We start from the raw sequence: 18,594 nt of genomic DNA, 5'->3' as shown, positions 1-18,594 counted from the left end.
ACTTTTTTTGTAGTCTTTTTGTCTGCAAGACATGCTGATATGATCTGAAATTTATGACTGCCTATGTCTGTCACCCTTGAAAGTTCTTAAATTGTCATGTTATTGTCCTGCCAAATATGCTCAAATATCTCTAGTCTAACAAAGCACCCAAACAACATTACTTCAGAACTTTTCCACATAAAATTCCTAGGTTTTCCAGTTCATCAGAAGTACCTCTTTGTCACACCTGACCTTTCACTGGAGTGTCGGTGTGTAAAACGCCTGGTAAAAAGATCAGACACAGATTCCCTAAATCCTTGTAAAGACGTTCAATGCTCAAAATAGAAACCTTGTGAAGTCTTAAACTATAATACATGCAAAACAAAAATTACAGTCTCTGGGGCAGTAGTTTATCCCAGAATGCACTGGTGGAAGGGAGGGAAATGTCCTGGACAGATCATTAGTTTTCTGTGGAGCGAGGTAACACAGAGACAATCATGGTCACACATGTCTCCAGCCCACCTGGCTTACATGTGGGTGGACTGTGTGTAAAAAACAGACGACCCGGAGAAAACCCACACAGGGAGGCAGAGAACATGTAAACTTCACGCAGGAAGGATCAAGGTTGATACTTGAACCCTAGACATGTTGCGCTGTTAAAGATCCTTTGGCTACCGGTCATGCCGAATCTGTTTCACTGTAGATTTCCTCATGTTCAAAGTTTTGTGTCATGACATTTTTTTACAAAGCACACACTATCCCACAACATCATAATAATACCCTGCTCTGTTGGCATTAAACACTGAAATCAGAGGACTATGTGACCTGATGCCTTTGCTTTTAAATCTCCTAATATTTTATAAATGGACATGTCCTACTTTTGTCCATATTTAAGGCCACATATTTCTTTTTATACTGTGGCTCTGTGGGCCTTGATCTCCATATTAAGATTCTTGCAGTCATTAAATATTCACTGGGACACCAGTGCTTATGTGTATCAGCACATAAGCATTATATCAGCATTAGAATATTTTTCTTAAAATATATCCAGTGGGAATTTGGTGTTTTACTTTTTGTTTTTGCAAACTATTTTCTGGACAAAGATGCTGCTTATGTATCTTTTTGCAAACCTCTAAATTTCTCATCAAAAAAATATGACTCATATGTACATCTAGGATTCAGGTTCAGAAGTAGGATACCTGTAGGGTTTTATATTAAAGGCAAAAAAAAAAGCTTTGGTTAGGGTTAGGAAAAATACTGTGGTTTGGTGAAGTTTTATTCAATGCATTGTGAGTGAATCTTTGTGGACTTTCCCTATTACTGTCAGTGCATAAATCTTACCATAAATATCGTTAAACAGTTACATATGAACAACATTTCTCAGGAATGGAAAAGCGTCATGAATGATTAAAACACTGATATGACACGAACGCATTTACAAACGTTGATGTGAAACATATTTACGATTCAGACATTGAAATTACATATATACAGTTTGCAGAAAAGTACAACTGCAAGATTTTAATCAGGGTTGAGTCACGGGAAGTGCTTGGAATGGCTTGCATCACTTGTACCCCCGGGCTAACTGGAAACATTAACTTCATCTCCATCAGTCAAAAAATGACTTGAGCCTTTGTTTGGATGATGACATATTGATGTGCGCACCAATTGAAGTCTTGCGGTCTTGGAAGAGCTCGAGTGCTCCAGACTGAAAGAGATGTAGCACGAGCGTCCTAAACGTGTTTTGTGTTCTTGTACTGCTTGAGTACTCGCAGGTGGAGAGGCCCACACCTCCCCCATCAGCAGATAAGGTTCATCTGCCTAAACAACAAACATCGCATGCCTGTGATCAAAAGCATCTACAAGGGACAAAAACACATTCCTACAGCATGGGTATTTTACTCTCTGCAGATAAATGGAATAAGTCTCAAGTGTAAAAGAACTCACATTATGGTTTATGTTTCATAGAAGATCCAGTCCCTGAAGGGTGTTGAGGCAAAACCTTGATCTGCTACATGCCAAACGTCCAAGTGTACTTCTTAAGCTTACAAGGCTTTCTATGTCTGTTTGGATGTTTGGCCCTAATACAGCATATTATTGTAAACTATGAAGTGTCGAAAAGGATATGTTGAAACCTTACAAACAGAACATTTTGGAAAGATGTTTCCATAAATTACAGAAATCCAGTGAGTGAGCTGCTGCTTTCGCTTAATGATGGCACACTTCCCAATAGTAACAAAAACCATCAATGCGAACACATTTATTGGCCCGTGGTCACCAACCGAAGTCTAGTCTATGACACTGCTCAGCAAATGTCCCACTTTTTCCTTTTTTTTTGTTGCTATTCCCCCCTTTTCCCTCTGTGTCCTACAATTGCACCTTCAAAGGAGACACCAGCATAAAGAAATGTTCTGGTTTTACACCATACCTTGTTTAAACCAGTTTTACTTCTTTTCCAATGACTATACATGTTCTTTGGAATACAGAGCACATTCTGATAAATCATAATATTAAGGGCCAGAATTCAGTTGATGACACAAGGAAGATACATAAGAAAACGGTTTTGGACACACCTTCAAAACCTGACAGTGCCAGGATGAATCATCAGACAGAGTGATTCAAAAGAATATGTTGAGCATAAATGTTAAAAGCATGGTTACATAGAGTCAAACACCTGGAAGCTTCATTGAGGGAACTGCAACTAAACGGATGCACCAAACAGTTATAAATCAAACATGTGCATCCACTTTAAGTTTTATAATAAACTTGTAAAACTTGACAAAAGTATGTAAAACCCTGCTGAGCAGCAATAAAATATCTGGGGTTAGGTTTAGGAGGGTGGCCTGCAGTCTCATTTGACACACAAAATTCAGTTTCTGCTTCCAAACTGAACCTGATGCCAGAGTGTCACACCCAAACTGAATGCCCACAGAATTTTAAGATTAATTTTGAACAAACTATTAAACTTAACCCGTAAAGATCCAGTGCTACTTTTCTGTGGCAAATCCCAAATTAATTTTTCTCTATATTTAACATTTATTAAGTGATTTATCACCATTTATTGTAGTATAATCCTCTGCTTGTTGTGTTTTATCAGTGAAAATCAGGTATTTTCCTATATTTGATTTACAGATTATGTAGATGTTTATAAAAACTCAGATTAAAGTTGAGGGTAATTATATTAGAAACAAAGAAAACTGAAGAAAAAAAATTACATTTTCAGCAAAAATATCAGTAGCTTATTATTTGTCAAACTCCATGGGTTTTACTGGTGAATCAGTGTCAATCAATAAACTGTATTTTACCTCAATTATTTACATGTATTGATAGGATTAGTGGATCAACAGGTGTTGGGAGATGCTTTTGGGTCTTCATGGGTTAAAATGCACAATATGTGGTACAAAAGTGAAATAGTCAGAAACTCACTGATGGTAGATATTCAAATCCATTTAGACAGACAATCCCAAAGAACTGTCATAAAAACTAAATTATTGTGCAAATAACTTAAGATCTACAGGTTTTGTATCCTCCCGTCTCTTCCCTAAAGCCTTTACGTTATGTTGACTCACACTGTTCCATTTTACTATGCAAAAAAAAAAAAAAAAAATTCCTGGAAACAAAACCGACGCAGACTTGAAGGTAGAGAGTTTTCTCATCTACTTGAAAACCCATACAAGGAGAGGTCCACACAGACCCCATCCCACTGAGGGAATCAGAGCCATGTCTGAGGTGATCTGGTTCAGCCAAAGCAGTGTTTACTCAGGCTGCACTACATGTTTACTGGAGATTACAACTAATGACAAGGCCCAAAAATTTATTGACATGGCTGGGGATACACATACAAATAACAGAAGAGCATCTCATTTAGGAGCGTATGATGCAGATGAAGAATTCTATTCATATTGTGGTTGAGTGTTTGCAGATAATTACAACTAATAAATTAGTGTCGAAAATATGTTTATACACATGTCTTACTAAAGTGTTAATTGCTAACAATATTTTGACAGTATATTCTACGTCATTTTACATGTTTCCTTAAATAGGAAACTACTGCATCATTTTTCTTGGTAGTTCTTCTCGGTTAAACTGAACTGGTTTAGCGCTTTTTTGACCAGTCCAGTTGAACTGAGAAGAACTACGAGGAAGAATAATGACCTGGGCAAATGAGAACCTACACAGACATATTGCATCATTTCATGACACCGAAATTGAAAACATACAGCAAGATTTAATTTAACCTTAATCAGATTTTTTGCTCTACATAAACACATACTATTGGCCTGCTGTTTCAACTCATATTTTTTATTTTTTTATGTGCACACTGGTGCTATAAACCTAAATCTCCATAGGATGTATGCATGTGATAATATATAATGCATCACTCTTGGGGGACTATATGTGCATACGGATAAAAATGCATCCTTTATATGTGCCATATGTAACTAAATTCATTTTTAATGACTGTGTTTAGGTTATAGAGTGTGGAGTTTGTGCAGCTGACTGCGTTTGGTTTGATTATACCCCGATGACAGATTACATACAGTATAAGGGAGACTAACTGAACAGAGACATGTGTGATGTGTTTATGTGTTACTGATTTTTTTTTTTTAAATGTGGATTTGTAAATAGCTGCTGACCAAAGTAAAGTCTGTGTGGGTATAATAACATGTGCAGTGAATCATGGGTGTGTTCATCATTGTACAGCTGTTGTTCTGTGTTACACTCTTTTCACACTTAGAGTAAAATAAAATGTAAAACAAATATTCTGCAAGGTTTGTTTTTGAAGAACATCGCAAACTCTCCTAAATGTGTTATTAGTATTCGCTAATCAAGACACTTTGTTTCACCTGCTCCAGTTAGTCCTGTCAACTGAAGGACTGTTTTCTCTGATGTGATAATTACAACAGTGGGCATAACTCTGAACAAAAATAGCTGAGGCTTATTTAGAAACTAACCATTTTGTTTTAACTTCCCCTTTGTGTTCCTTTATTGGCTGTCATCGTCTTTCAAGAGATGGCATTTTAATCCGCATCGTTTCCCAAGAGGAAAGAGGCTAAAAATGGTTGACAGCACAGGTTAGCTTGATCACATCACTCTGGACATTTTCCACTTGTCTAGGATTTCAATGAGAACAACATGGTCTAAATAGAAATCCATAAATATGCATTGTAGGTATAAATGACTCAACTTCTATTCATCTGTTCTGGTGCATTTTTAAATGTTCCATATGGTGCTGTCCATCTACAGTCAAAATCCCCCTCCTCACTCTAGAGACTGGAGATAAGGTGTATTTGTCAAGGTTACCTTTTGCTTTGCTGGATGGTGTCGACAAATTCCTTTAACCCAAGGAGATCATCGGCTCGGCTAAACAGAGTTATAAGGGCAGGGTGCCTTTATCAACATATATTCAACTATGGTTTGGTTAAGTTTGCTTGGCTTTTTAACCTCTGGTTTCAACTTTCCTCGGCAAGCCCAGGGGCTGAATCGGAGTTTAAGTTAAAGGGAGGTTTCCTCTGACTTAGTGAGAGCCACAGTGTTTAGCCATCAGCCCTTGCCACTGACTTTGATTAATCCTTCATGGCCCAAGAACTGAAAAGAAAAGCTGGGGGTGCAAGCAAGACCATCTGGAAACCTTCATAAACATGCCTGTCTTTCCACGCTCTCCAAAGGATTCTAGGAAAATCGTAAAAATGAAAAGAGAGGTCCCTATTGCACAGTTTTTTCCTCTTGAGGCACCCCGTGCATATGCAGCAAACAGAAAAGCGCTCACACTGAATTGCAGCCCTGCCCTGCACCTCACAATCCAGCTCAAAACGTGGAATTTTGTAATGAAATACATTTTCAGTTGGGCTGTCTATGGTGCAGAGTTCTACATATGTCCCACTAATTTATGACAAATGTTTATAATTTACTGCAGCTTGGCTTAATCTGTTTCACTGCAATTGAACAGAAAGCCATCTCAAAACACACGACAAAATCTGATTCTGCACTGGGAGAAAAAGCCAGAGCAGTTTTTCAACCAGCAGTGGATCTGTTCCATCTGGACTTTGTTATAGCTTTGTGTTTTCACTCTTAAAAAGCAATGTTATCAGGATAAAAGTATAAATTATGTACCCTATTTGGGAGTTTGTCAGTGAGGGAGAACAGCATGCAGACCATGTCCACCTCTGACAGTTTTTCTGCAGTGAAGCAAGGCAGATAAAAGCGAGCGGTGAAGTCGTAAAGCCAGTAAACACATTGTTGGGCAGTGGTGTGTCAACAGGTGGCACCATACTGCACCGCCAAACAGGGGCTTTAACTCATTTATCAGATCATGTCACTCCTCACACTTCAAACATTGAGAAAAATTAAACTCAGGCAATAAAAATCAGTGGGGAAAGTGATATATGTGTTAAGTACAGAGCCTTCAGCAGCCACATAAAGAGGGTAGTACCTGTAATAGCCCTGCCACCCAGGCATGCTTTTCCACAAGTCGGTTTTATGTACAAGGAAAAAAGCTCAGAGTGCCCCCTCCTTCCCTTCCCTCACCTCCTGACTCTTGGCAGGGAATGTCTGACATGTCTCCTGTTACAGCTGGGACCGAGATCCTTTATCTCTATACCACAGGCCAATTCATATTACATGCATTCTTCCTTTACGTGTGCGGACTGCATTATGCACAGCTACCATTTTCCTTCAGCAGTTCTCCAAATCCATCCATTCTGGAAGGCATGAATAAGTAAGATAAACAGATAAGAGGGAAGTACAAAAGAACAAATTGGGAAATGCGGTTTTGGTTCAATAATATGAAGTTGCTGACAGCTGGGTCTGATGTGGTAAAAGAGGATGTGCACTGAGGGTAGAGATGTTACATGCATCACAAAGAAGAAAATACTCTTTTTGTGGCTTTAATCTTTTAATATTGTACAGGCTCTGAATGGTCGCATTATACTTCTATAGATTACTAAAGCTGAAGACAAATTGTAGCAGTAAAGTAAATATCTAAACCATACTTGCCACACACAGCCTGCCAGGTGGATCCGTATATGTAAATATCTGCTATTATAGTTCAGAAAGATTTATATTTATTCCACTTGAAATTTTCTAGTCATACATGACAATACATGCATTCCTTTTTTGATATAAAACCACTGAGAGGAGCTCAAGCCCAGGCACATGTTGCAGCAATAAAAGAAACACAGGAAAAACACAAGTAAATGAAAAGAAAGAGATGGATACAGGAGTTATTCATGGAAGAGGAGGGTTGAGAAAAGGAGGTTGTCGACAGGATCTTAAGTTGGAAAATATATCAGGTTGCCAAAGCCAACAAAAAACAAGCACGCACCTACTTCTACTTCCACACGTACAGTAGGCACACCCAATCAATGGTAATATCCAACATCTATGTCTTCGAGCATTTTGTAATTGTACTCATTGGGATAAGCAAGATTTCAGGATTTCATGTCAAATGCCAGAAGAATTAAATTACTATTTACTGGAGGTGAGATGCACAAAAAGGATGACTTTACAAGAAAACATGAACAGCCTGGTACAAAAAAAACCCAAAACAAAACAGGGCACTTAAGGTTTTCTTCAATGGAAAATAATCCACAATTCAAACAACATCAATATGAAACAGGAATGTTTAGAAATGAACAAAATGGAGCCTGCCAAGAACATTAATCTACCACCCACTCTTCAGTAAGACTGCCACTGCCACAACCAGTGTGTCTTCTTTTATATTCTTGTCTCCTATTACCATTTTTCAGTCACATAGCTGATATGCCTGGTCTTGCCTGCCTCAATTGTCTCAGGACTGAAGAAAAATCAAAGAGCAGCCCAGTGTGTGATTGCACAACAGCTGCTCATGCACAGCGAAGAAGCAAAGTGCACTTAGGCAGGGCAGGGTATGGTGCGGGTGCAGAAACGGGTGCTGGTATGGCCGCTGGTTGGCACCATGGCGTGTGCAGTTGGCAATAAAGTGACACATGGTGTTTTGTGGAGCACAGTCCCAGACAGGGCAGGTCCCAACTCAGAGGCAGCTTAAGCTCTGTGCTGTTACCACTGCTGTTGCTATCTTGTTTTTTAGCCTGAGGATGCCAGTTGCTTTCACTTTCTGCACGCTTACTTCAGAAAAAAAAAATTGTTTACTGGATGCATGAGATGGTATCTTGTAACAGTGAAATTGGCCAATATAAGAACATCATATAATAACTTTATACCTTCGTAAGCCTCGTAATCAAACTCACCCATGTGGAAAAAAACAGTGCTTTCTTTTCATTTTTTTCACTTAGAGCTGTATCCAGTTGTGCAAACAGCAACAATGCTTCCAACTTTTATCACATTGTTACTTTCTCTGACTCTAAAATTAGTTTCTTAGTGGTTCTCATCCCATCTCATCACTTTCTGAGGCTTTGGTCAAAGGGCCCGTGGTGTTGTCCTCACCATTGGAGACCAGCAGAGTGGCTCACTACTCCCTCTAGTGGTCACATTAATCTGCTGGACCTCTGATATGAATGGATCCAATTCATTTCTCTACAATCCAATACACTGACATGTTTGGCAAACCTTAAGAGCTCTTTCTTCTAAAGACTCTAATGATATTTTTAGGTAATTTTTCAATATCTGAAAGTAGAAATACTACATATACTGTGAATAACATGCCTTTCTCTTAAAATCAAAACACACAATGCTGAAGGACATTAAAACACAAACATTAGATAACCAAAGGAGGCAACAGTAGTATGTGAAGGACAATAGAGAGACCAGCAACCTTCCATTGGTAGTCTAGTCAATACAACACTGCTACAGATGTGACAAAAATACTTCAGCACTATTTTATGTAAATATCCAAATGTTATGTTACAACAACAATAGTAACATAGACAATCTCATCACTGTAAAAGGACAAAATGTGAGTTATCCACATGTCTTCATCGTCCTTCATCTTTCGCAGCTGGCCTTCATTTCTGAGGAAGGGCAGACTTTGTAACCTTGTACCAGATACAGAAGACATATACCACAACTCCATATTTGGGTCTTGTGCACACAGCCAGTGGCCAGCTGCAAGGACTAAAAGTTTTCCCTCTGAAAGCCAGAAAGCACACAGTCTGCTTGTATGTGTGTGATGCAGGCCTCCTTCTGACAAATACACACACACTCACACACCACCCACCCACCCACACTCGCTGTAGGTCCTGAAAACAGGCAATGGAGGCCTCTGTAAACTAAGAAATGAGTTCACCCTGAGTGTATCAGTGTTTAAAGGAAGGCCTATTTCACATACACTTCACACCTACACACGAAGATGGAAATGGCTCTTACGCCGCTGATGGTAACCCCATACCCGTTACTCTGAAGGGATTCTCAGGAAACAACTTAGTCACCCCAACAGACGTGATGTGATGAATACAGCTGCAAAATCAACAACAAAAGGAAGCACCATGATGGAGTAATGGGAGGTTTAGGATAAGAGACAGCTGTGGCTTGTGCTTTAAGGGGTGGAATGGTAAGTATACGTTCCTCTTGTCCTCAAAGACATCTTTGAAAAGTGTAAGGTCTGCCTTGTGTCTTATTCCCAAAAATGCAAAGTAACAGGAGGAGCTGAGGTTTTGTTTGATGTAAGTGAACCACAGTTTACTCACAGACTAATATTCGGTGTGCTCGACCTCAAAGGAGCCGTGATTACTGAGTCATTACAAACAAGCTTTTATGACACAATTTTAAAGTAATAATTCTCCTTTTGGCGAATTATGTACAATGGCAGACTTATTTGGCAAGTGAAGACCCGCACAGTCACCCAAAGTTGGGGTCATCATCAGGGAAAGACCACCAAGACAGCTGGGGGAGGGGGCTGAAAGAGAATCTTTTATTATGCTATTAAATGAAGTCTCAAATAAGTTTTGTCCCAGGCCTTGGAAGAGTTAACAAAGCCCTGCACACAGCAAAACCTCATGTCACCTCCTGCTCACATCACTCAGCTTTTCAAGTGTAACAGCTGCTTCCTTCCTCACACATAGCAATATCCTCACTCATTCACAGTGAGGGCTTAACCGTCCCCCATAACACAGTGAGATTATTGGATATCCTAAGATGTAAGATGTGTTTTGATTTCAATAACTTAGTTGTTTTTGCAGAGATTTTTATGAGTGTCCACTTATCACATTGGATTGGCAGGATTTAGGTGAATCACGAAGGCAAACAAATCATAATGATGCCTTAAGAAACATTCCTAGACTGTATCATCCAAAATTCGCAATTTTTATTTCAGTTTTTCTCTCATTTTTTTTTATGAAGTATTAGGACGGTGCTACTCGGCAGCTGCCTCTTCTCTAATACATTAGCACAAATCTGGCACAGGCAATAACTCCTACCATGCATAGCTCTTGTCAAAAGCAATGAATTACTGACATATTAGGAACGTGATTTATGTTTTATGTGTCAACCACCTAAATTACTTGTCTTCTGGCAGGTTGAGTTGAGGCTTTTGGAGTTGAGAGGCTGCTCAGTAACCTCAGAATACATCAGCAAAATATGAAGGCACTTTACAGTGGTTGTGGAGGTTTTTTTACTCATATAAACATATACAGGGAGGGAAAATAAAATTATTACATGCTCAATTAAATTGCACATGCCCAGACTTAAAATTCCGAAAATATGCAGGGTGCAACAAGCACGCACCAACCAACTACTGGTGTCATATGGTACAAATACGAGCTTCAATAAAGTATCCGATGAAACTGCTTGATATTCTTCTTAAATCATTACTTCCCTTTGATGTATTATTCCGTTGGATGATAGTCAAAGTGCAGGACTCATCCTATTCTCAGTCCTGTTTTGTATGTATACCTTGAACTGGTTTGAAACATCATGTCAGGTCCTGGTGGCTCAGTGATGCTACGTGAGCGCACGATTTAGGCTTACAACATTGTGGGCGTTCATCCGCTCATGACATAAACTCTTCCATTTACTCTGGATCTTCCCACTGTGTCGGATGCTGCCCACTAATGCAGAAAGACCCTTACGCGAAACAAAAACAAATGTAGTGTGGGTGAAGTGACGGCTTTGTAACTACTTCGACAACTAAATAAAACTGTGGGTGAACTTCAAAACAAGATCTAAACTGTTACACCCTCCACCTGTCATGTGCTCAACTGTAATGTCAGGCAGAATTAAAAACAGCCTCATTAAAAATGCATTTAAGTCAAGTTAAAAAAGGACTGATGACATTAAACATGCTCTCTTAGTGTGGCATGATGACTTTTTCCATACATAAACACAAATAAGGTGTTTTCTGCCATGTAAAGCAGTCATAAAAAATAATCTGGATATATGTCGCTGAACTTTATATCTCCAGGATAATATGTTTCTGAAATCTGCCTGGAGGCTGTTACAAATACCTTGTATACCTTAGGAATTTGTGGTCATGAAGGTAACTGCAACATGTCAAGATACTTTCCGGCTTTATTTCCAAGAGGCCAAGATCAGGATCAATTTCTTGCATCACACTTAATCTAACATGGCACACACTCAGCAGCAAAACCCCTGTGTCCTTGCTATCAGCAAATTGTTATGTGCTTTGTGAGTCTATTACATTACAACATCCAAAGAGCATAACTGGATCCTGATTTTGTGGTGAAAACCCACAAACTGACAAGACCTGAAATTCTGGTGCAATCAGACGGCCATCTCAGAGGAATGCCTGTCCAGACCCCAGGACTGAGGATAATTTTGAAAAAGTGGGCATGACTAATAGCACAGCAGTTTGATCCACGAAACCTGACAAGCTGTTCTCCTGTGGCCCGTAAATACAGAACTCTCGGCAGATGTGAGGGCCTGCTGCTCTCAGACATGGCTGCTGGAGCTTACCCACACCAATCAATGAAATTGACCGGCTTAACAGATACCTCACATCCAGCCACGGCCACGGCTAACATCCTTTGGCGTCATTCGGGATGAGTTTATCTTGTCGCTTGCATAGTGGCAGTGACTATGTTTTGTTTTTACTACTCAGGCTGAAGATAGAAATAGATGGACTGGAGGAAGTTGTTGTTTATCTAGTTCAGAGGCGTACTAACTGATCCACTGGCGTAAGACAGATATGACTTACTGGAAGAAAAGAGTGGGACTTCTTTGCGTCATATATTTGTTTGTGTTACACTTGAGAATATTTTACAACAGTTAACAGTGTTCAATTATTAAAAGTAAAAAAGTATCTACACTCACCAATATGATTATTTCTTTTACAATTTTGGACTGAAAATCTTACTGGACAAAGAACAAAGGATGAGTCTAACTTGGTGCCCATACATTTGAAGAATACACCGGAGGATAGGACAAGAAATAACACTAACCACACATATGTCAGTTATAGGCATAAAAGACTCACAAATAACTACTAAAATCAGGATAGGATATGAGCTGAGAATCAGTGAACTATGAAACATCTGCCTTAGTAATGGAACTTAACTTGAAATAATGTGTCATTTGGAGCCCATGGAACAATCTGTGCAAGAGTTTGATGTCACTTCTTATATTTAAAGTATTCATTACTTTTTATTACTCATTAATCCATTCAGACTTTTTTCAATGAATCATTTCTCTTCCCAGAAAGAGAACAATAACAACCAAATGTTACTTGATTCATCTGATTTATGAATAAACTAAACAAAAGCCAACTATTCTTATTATATATGAAAAGATGAAACCAGATAATATTTGGATTTAAAAGATTTAAACAAGTATTACATTCACCCAAAAGGAAAAGGAAAAGCAAATTCAGACATATTTATCATTCATGTCTAGATAAAGTACAAATGTGTAAACTTACAAATACTTTATCACTTCCTTCCCTTAAACAGTGGTTTATCTTCTTATGGCTCTTATGGTTCTATTAACAAAGGATCATAAATATATACAGTGTATATATATATATATATATATATATATATATATATATATATATATATATATATATGTATATATATAGATAGATAGATAGATAGATAGATAGATAGATAGATAGATAGATAGATAGATAGATAGATAGATAGATAGATAGATAGATAGATAGATAGATAGATAGATAGATAGATAGATAGATAGATAGATAAATCTAGGCTAATCAGTTGCATCCTTTTATGCTTTAAAGTTTGTTTTCTGTAGTTTAATAGTTAGCTAAATATTGTGCAGTACTGGGTAGAAAATCAGTCCATATGATATTGAGTTCAGTGTCTGCAGCGGTTTGAAGTCTGGTTGAGCACATATGGGTTATGATGGAACGGGGCTTCAACAATGACTAGTATGCCTAAGGGACACCTTGTAAAGCCTTTATCTCAACAAACTGAGCGTGCTAAGGTTAGCCTAGGGTGCTAAGATGTTGTTTTTTTTACACTGGCTTTTAAGAGTTATTAGGTCATTTTTAGTTGGTTAAGCATTAGTTCTCTGACAAGGGTGACTGTGTTTGGCTTCGGGATGGTGAGTGAAAACATGTAAAGGTATGTGCGTGTGTGTATGTGTGGGCCTGCGTGCGTGCATGCGCGAAATTGTTGCTGGTGGGCCCCAGCATGACTGCTGAGGTTGGAGCAATCATATGTTCAGCTGTGATTTCCATCAACACATTCCTGGACGCTCACACACTCTCTCAGTGGAGCTGTGCACAGCACCCCCCAAGGATGTGACCTGCAGCCTGTAGACACATGGCTGCCTCACAAGCGCTTATCACAACACAGCAGCCTGTAGGATAATGGGAGGCCTTAATCTGAAGCCACGTGGAGCCAAGCAAACTTTGACTAGTGTTGCTCCATCACACTGGTCTTATAGAAAACAGTCGATGATATACTACACCATTCTGCAGAAGGCCAGCAGGTCTTACCATGCCAGACTGATTACAGGGTAGAGGTCAGACTGCATGGACAACAAATGGTCCCTGGTCCTCCACACTGGGGGTTGGGCATGGGGCTGAAAACACCGCTCTGGAAAAGGCGGCAATTGTTACAGAAACTGTTACAAGGACATATGATATTCCAGACCACCAGGACACACTCCCTCACACACATGTTGTGTACTGTTGTGCATTCTGTCATGATGCCAGGATTGGCAAAAAGCAAACAATAAAACATGGAAGACGGCCTAGCGAATTAAGAGAAGAATGTAAAATTGATCCCATGTTTCAAAACTTCAATCCCCCAAAGCAGCCAAAATCTGAGCAGAAGAGAGTATTAAATAAGTCTTGAGGCAAGAAACAGTGATAACAAGCAACTTAAACATTCAACTCAGCAGAATATCCAACCATCTGTGCTGAATAATTATACAGTAACTGGCACTTAATCAGCTGACAGTGTGCATTTCTTTTCAACTGGTCAAACAAAGTGACATGAGTAAAATCCCCCCACAAATCCAATCATTCAATGTTATTGGCAACCTGCATGGTTGGCATGAAGCCACCGTGTACTGTGTGTTTTAAAATGCATGAGCAATTCCCTTTGACTTTAGATTTTGCCCTGAACACGCAGGCTGTTTTTTGTTTGTTTTTTTTTCTACTAAAGGAAATTTGCACACTGTGCTGCACATTGTGAACTGCAAACATGTCACTTGCCTTGCTACACAACTGGACTGCACAATTAGCAGCTGTTACATATAGTATCAATAAACTTTTATCCATTTTAGTTTTTATTACAATTTACGTCCTTTGTGCATACTCCCTTATGAGGCACATTCTTCACAAAAACAGTGTGTTCTTTTCATTTAAGGAGTGTTTAGACATCTCCAACAATATCTAATCACACCTCAAGGCCATGTGTCAGGTTTCTCTGGCATGCTATGTCTAATTGATACTATGCATATCATCTGAACCTATGTTCAAACTCGTAGATAAAATGCTTTGTTGATTTTGGTCTGCCTAAAATATCATTTGCGGGAAAAGAGTATCACTGTATCCTCGCAACACAGTGCAACACAACAGAGCAAATGCAAATTTGAAACTAATGCAGCGTTTGCATTATTTACGATGAAAAGCAGTGCAGAAAAACCACAGCCTCCTCTGCTCCCACCAGTCACAAATAAAATGCAATTTATTATAGTAAAATAAATCTATAGCCAGCTTGCCCAGATCTGACACAAGCACAATTATCAGTGAAATCAATGACTGGTGCAGAAAAGGAGCTGCTGAGCTTGGCTGTGGTGGCCTGTATTCGCCATGTGGTGGAGCTGAGTGATGGTTTCCCAAAGCCTGATTCCACCAGAATAGACAGCAAGCAGGCACAGCCATGTGCTACACTGTACAGGTTAGAAAGATGCTCCTGTGCAGAGCTGCTGTTTGACTCTATTACCAATCATTAGCTTTCTGTTTATCACACGCCATGAGGGCAGTGGATTTTATTATAGACCTCTGCTTCCTCATGTCTCCATTGTGCTATCATGTACACATACCTGATAAACTGACACTGACATAAGACAGAAAAAGACCGTCCAGCACCTGACTGTTGATAGGCATCGGATACAGTAGTACGGTGCCGTAGACAAAGCTCGTCGTAAGCACTAGCTGCATCTAAAATGGGTGTGAAAGTCTCCTCTGCAACACAGCAGGCTCTCGTCTTCCTCCACTTCATACTTTTCTCACTCTCTCCCTCACTGCTTGTCTCTTTTTCTTCTAGATATTTCCCCTTCTCGCTCTGTACCCTAATGTCTTTGTCTGCTTTCTGTCATGCTTTCCCTCATTTAGTATTTTCTCTCCCATTTATCCATGCTCTCTTCTTTTGCTCTCGCTATGCTCTAAATGAATGATATGTTCTCTGCATAAAAATGAAGGAGATTTCATATTTGTTTTAAACACTTGTTTTTAAATGCAACCTCCGCTGACAGAAAAAGTAAGAAAAAGTCCATTACTGCCACAAAGACTCCCTGCAAATGTGATGTGTCTTGATGACCCAACATTTTAGCATTTCATCAGTCTATGATTATCACAGCAATACACACTGCTCGGTGCCATTTCCTTGTATTGACGTATGTAGTTTGAGTGAAGCCCTCCCCCAGCCTATGGACATACCACCCTTGATTCGCCCCGTCTTGCCTATTCCCCTGAAGCATGACGGAACTAGGCGTGCTGTTGTAACACAATGGGAGGTTTTTTTTTTTTGTTTTTTTTTTTTTTTTTTTATTGAACAGTGAACACATTCGCACATACACAAACAAAAACACACAGAGACAGACATCTAGTGATCATGCTACTTGATAGGACTTACAGAGATGCTATTGTGTGAATATCCAGGAGTGATTTCAGGAAATGTCAGCGCTGACAGACACACAGACGAACAAAGAACATATACAGCATATATACACACACCTAAATGGACAGATGAGTGTGAGTCAAGGCACTGCAAGGGGCAACCACCAGGCACAAATCTGCTTAAATGCTAGCTGTATCGCTGTACAGTGTATTATACCAGATGTAGTCATATCATATTTTAAGTCCAAACACTCTGGTGTATCATATCATCGTTCAGCCATGTTTTATCCATTTCAGCTACTGTACTTTCAGCCAACTTGTTCACTGCTTTGTAATATTAGATTTTCTTTGATATTGCTGTATTAAACCAGTATTTTAGCCTGCTAAGATCATCATATAGAGTTTCATGTTCCACCAGTCACACGTTCATAAGCCTTCATTAAACATCAGACAAACAGGTGCAACCACCAGGGATTCCCTGACCTTTGCAGAATATAAAGCACACACTGACCTATTTCCTATAATTGCTATTAACATGACTGTTTCTCAGTGATAACTATTTATCAAATTAATTTTTCATAAATGCGAGCACTGTATGTACAGAGCTTGGAATCCCGGGGTCACAGATCCTTTAAATATTGCATGCTCAGGGGTGAAAAGAAATATATCACGGTGCTGGAGTAAGGCCAAGTGTCAACACAAGCACATGGTTTTAAGTCACAAGATATGGCTATAAAACTCAAATGGAGCTTTTCAACTGTCATAAAATAAAAGGAGGCAATATGCTGCCCCATTTAAATGCAAGATGGATGACTTCTTTTTGCACAATTGTTTGCAGGATATCAAACCCGCATGTTGGAACCACTGAGGATCTCTGTTTTCCAAACACAAAGAGCCCTTTCTGTAATAATGCTGCTCAGCTTAAGTCTGCAAACTGTAAACAACAGTACTAAAAGGTAGTCTTAACAAATGTAAAGAGAGAAGGGGAGTGAAATTAATGCTTGAATGTGAATGCAAGGACATTGAGTGATGGCTAAACTCCAGTTCTTCCCTCTCCTTCGTCAGCTACACCTTGCATAACAGTGTGGGATGTCCACAAAAATCACCCCATAGTCAAGGTCAGCCACGGGAAGTAAAGTATCTCATCATGCTGTGTAAGGAACCTTCAAAGACTCCTTAATTCAGTGACTCTCCAAAAGTGCATATAGTATAGTGATGAGAAAATCACTTTGTCAGGGACGTTTCTAAATAAGGTCAGTGTTCTCATTTGCAATTGCACAAAGTAAAATCATGTGATGTTGCATATGTGATGTTTAATTAAAAAAAGAAAACTCCCCACACTGCCTCTTTCCCTTCAACATCACAGTATCTGCACAGTATCAAAGTCAGCTGAGACATTATACAGAAGGCTTCAGACAGAGCAGGCAGGTGAACTCAATGTGCCAGCAGGAAGTTGCAGTTCCTCAAGAACATCAAGCAGTTTCTGACTCATGCGTGCCAGACAACCTGCTGTATAGTTCTTTGACAGTCCAACACCAGATAACATCAAGTTCACCTTGAAAAAAAAAAGGCACGAATTGTATCGGTTCAGTTAGGTCCTTATATTTTTTTTTATAAGGGCTCTATCCACTTACAAGACAACAAGCTACCCACAGCAGCCGCACAATCCCTACCCGCACCGCTTGGAACAAACACAAACTCACCACCCCACCAAATGGAAGCAGCTGTTATCAAAACTCTTTCATCTGCTACAGTACTTTGCAAAACTCAGCGATGCACATACACTACTACCGAACAAGCCTGTTAAATTCTATCACAGTCTCTGAACATTTAGACTTTTTTTTTCTCTCAACTTTCCACTTCTGTTTTGTGTGTGTTCAATGCGCTATAGTCTGTTGCTTTTGTTATGCACTAGTGTTGGTGCACTTTTGGGGGATTTCACATTGCCAGCAGGATGTAGTGAAAGAAAAAAAGTGAGAGATCACACTATACATTGCATTTAAATTCCATTCACCTCCAAGTGCATTGTACTGTTCCACTGATAAATGGCCAAAGCATATGTGTGGACAGTTGTTCTCCATGCGTGTTACCAATGTTACATGCCTGTTTGCGATGGCTCCTTTGGATCTCTCAATTGGCAGAAGAACAGTCATAACAACAACAACAATGCCAGTACATCTGTGCCACCTCACTTGTTTCTTAGAACTCGGAGTACTCACTGCTTTGGACGTTAACAGTGCCAGTGGAGTTGTCCTTTCCCAGCGGGTTCTCCACCACACATGTGTAATTCCCAGAATCCTCCAGTTTTGCTCTGCTGATCTGGACTCTGGAGTTTTTCCTGTGGGAGACAACACTTGCACAGCTGAGTCAGGGGAATCAGGACAGGGAGGAAATAGCATGGAAACGCAACA

At 39.5% G+C, this 18,594-nt stretch overlaps 1 protein-coding gene across 5 annotated transcripts in view; it reads right to left on the bottom strand.

Annotated features, from left to right (window-relative positions):
- The window catches only part of nrg2a (neuregulin 2a), a 77,240-nt gene that overhangs the window by 22,214 nt on the left and 36,432 nt on the right, over positions 1 to 18,594 (bottom strand). For all 5 annotated transcript variants that reach the window (XM_030155128.1, XM_030155126.1, XM_030155125.1 and 2 more), the window contains exon 3: positions 18,403 to 18,521. In XM_030155128.1, coding sequence (XP_030010988.1) covers positions 18,403 to 18,521 — 119 coding nt within the window. The remainder of the gene's footprint in view (positions 1 to 18,402; positions 18,522 to 18,594) is intronic.

This window comes from Sphaeramia orbicularis, chromosome 14, assembly GCF_902148855.1.
Source record: "Sphaeramia orbicularis chromosome 14, fSphaOr1.1, whole genome shotgun sequence".
In the NCBI taxonomy this organism is placed as follows: Eukaryota; Metazoa; Chordata; class Actinopteri; order Kurtiformes; family Apogonidae; genus Sphaeramia; species Sphaeramia orbicularis.
This window is presented reverse-complemented; position numbering and strand designations above follow the sequence as displayed.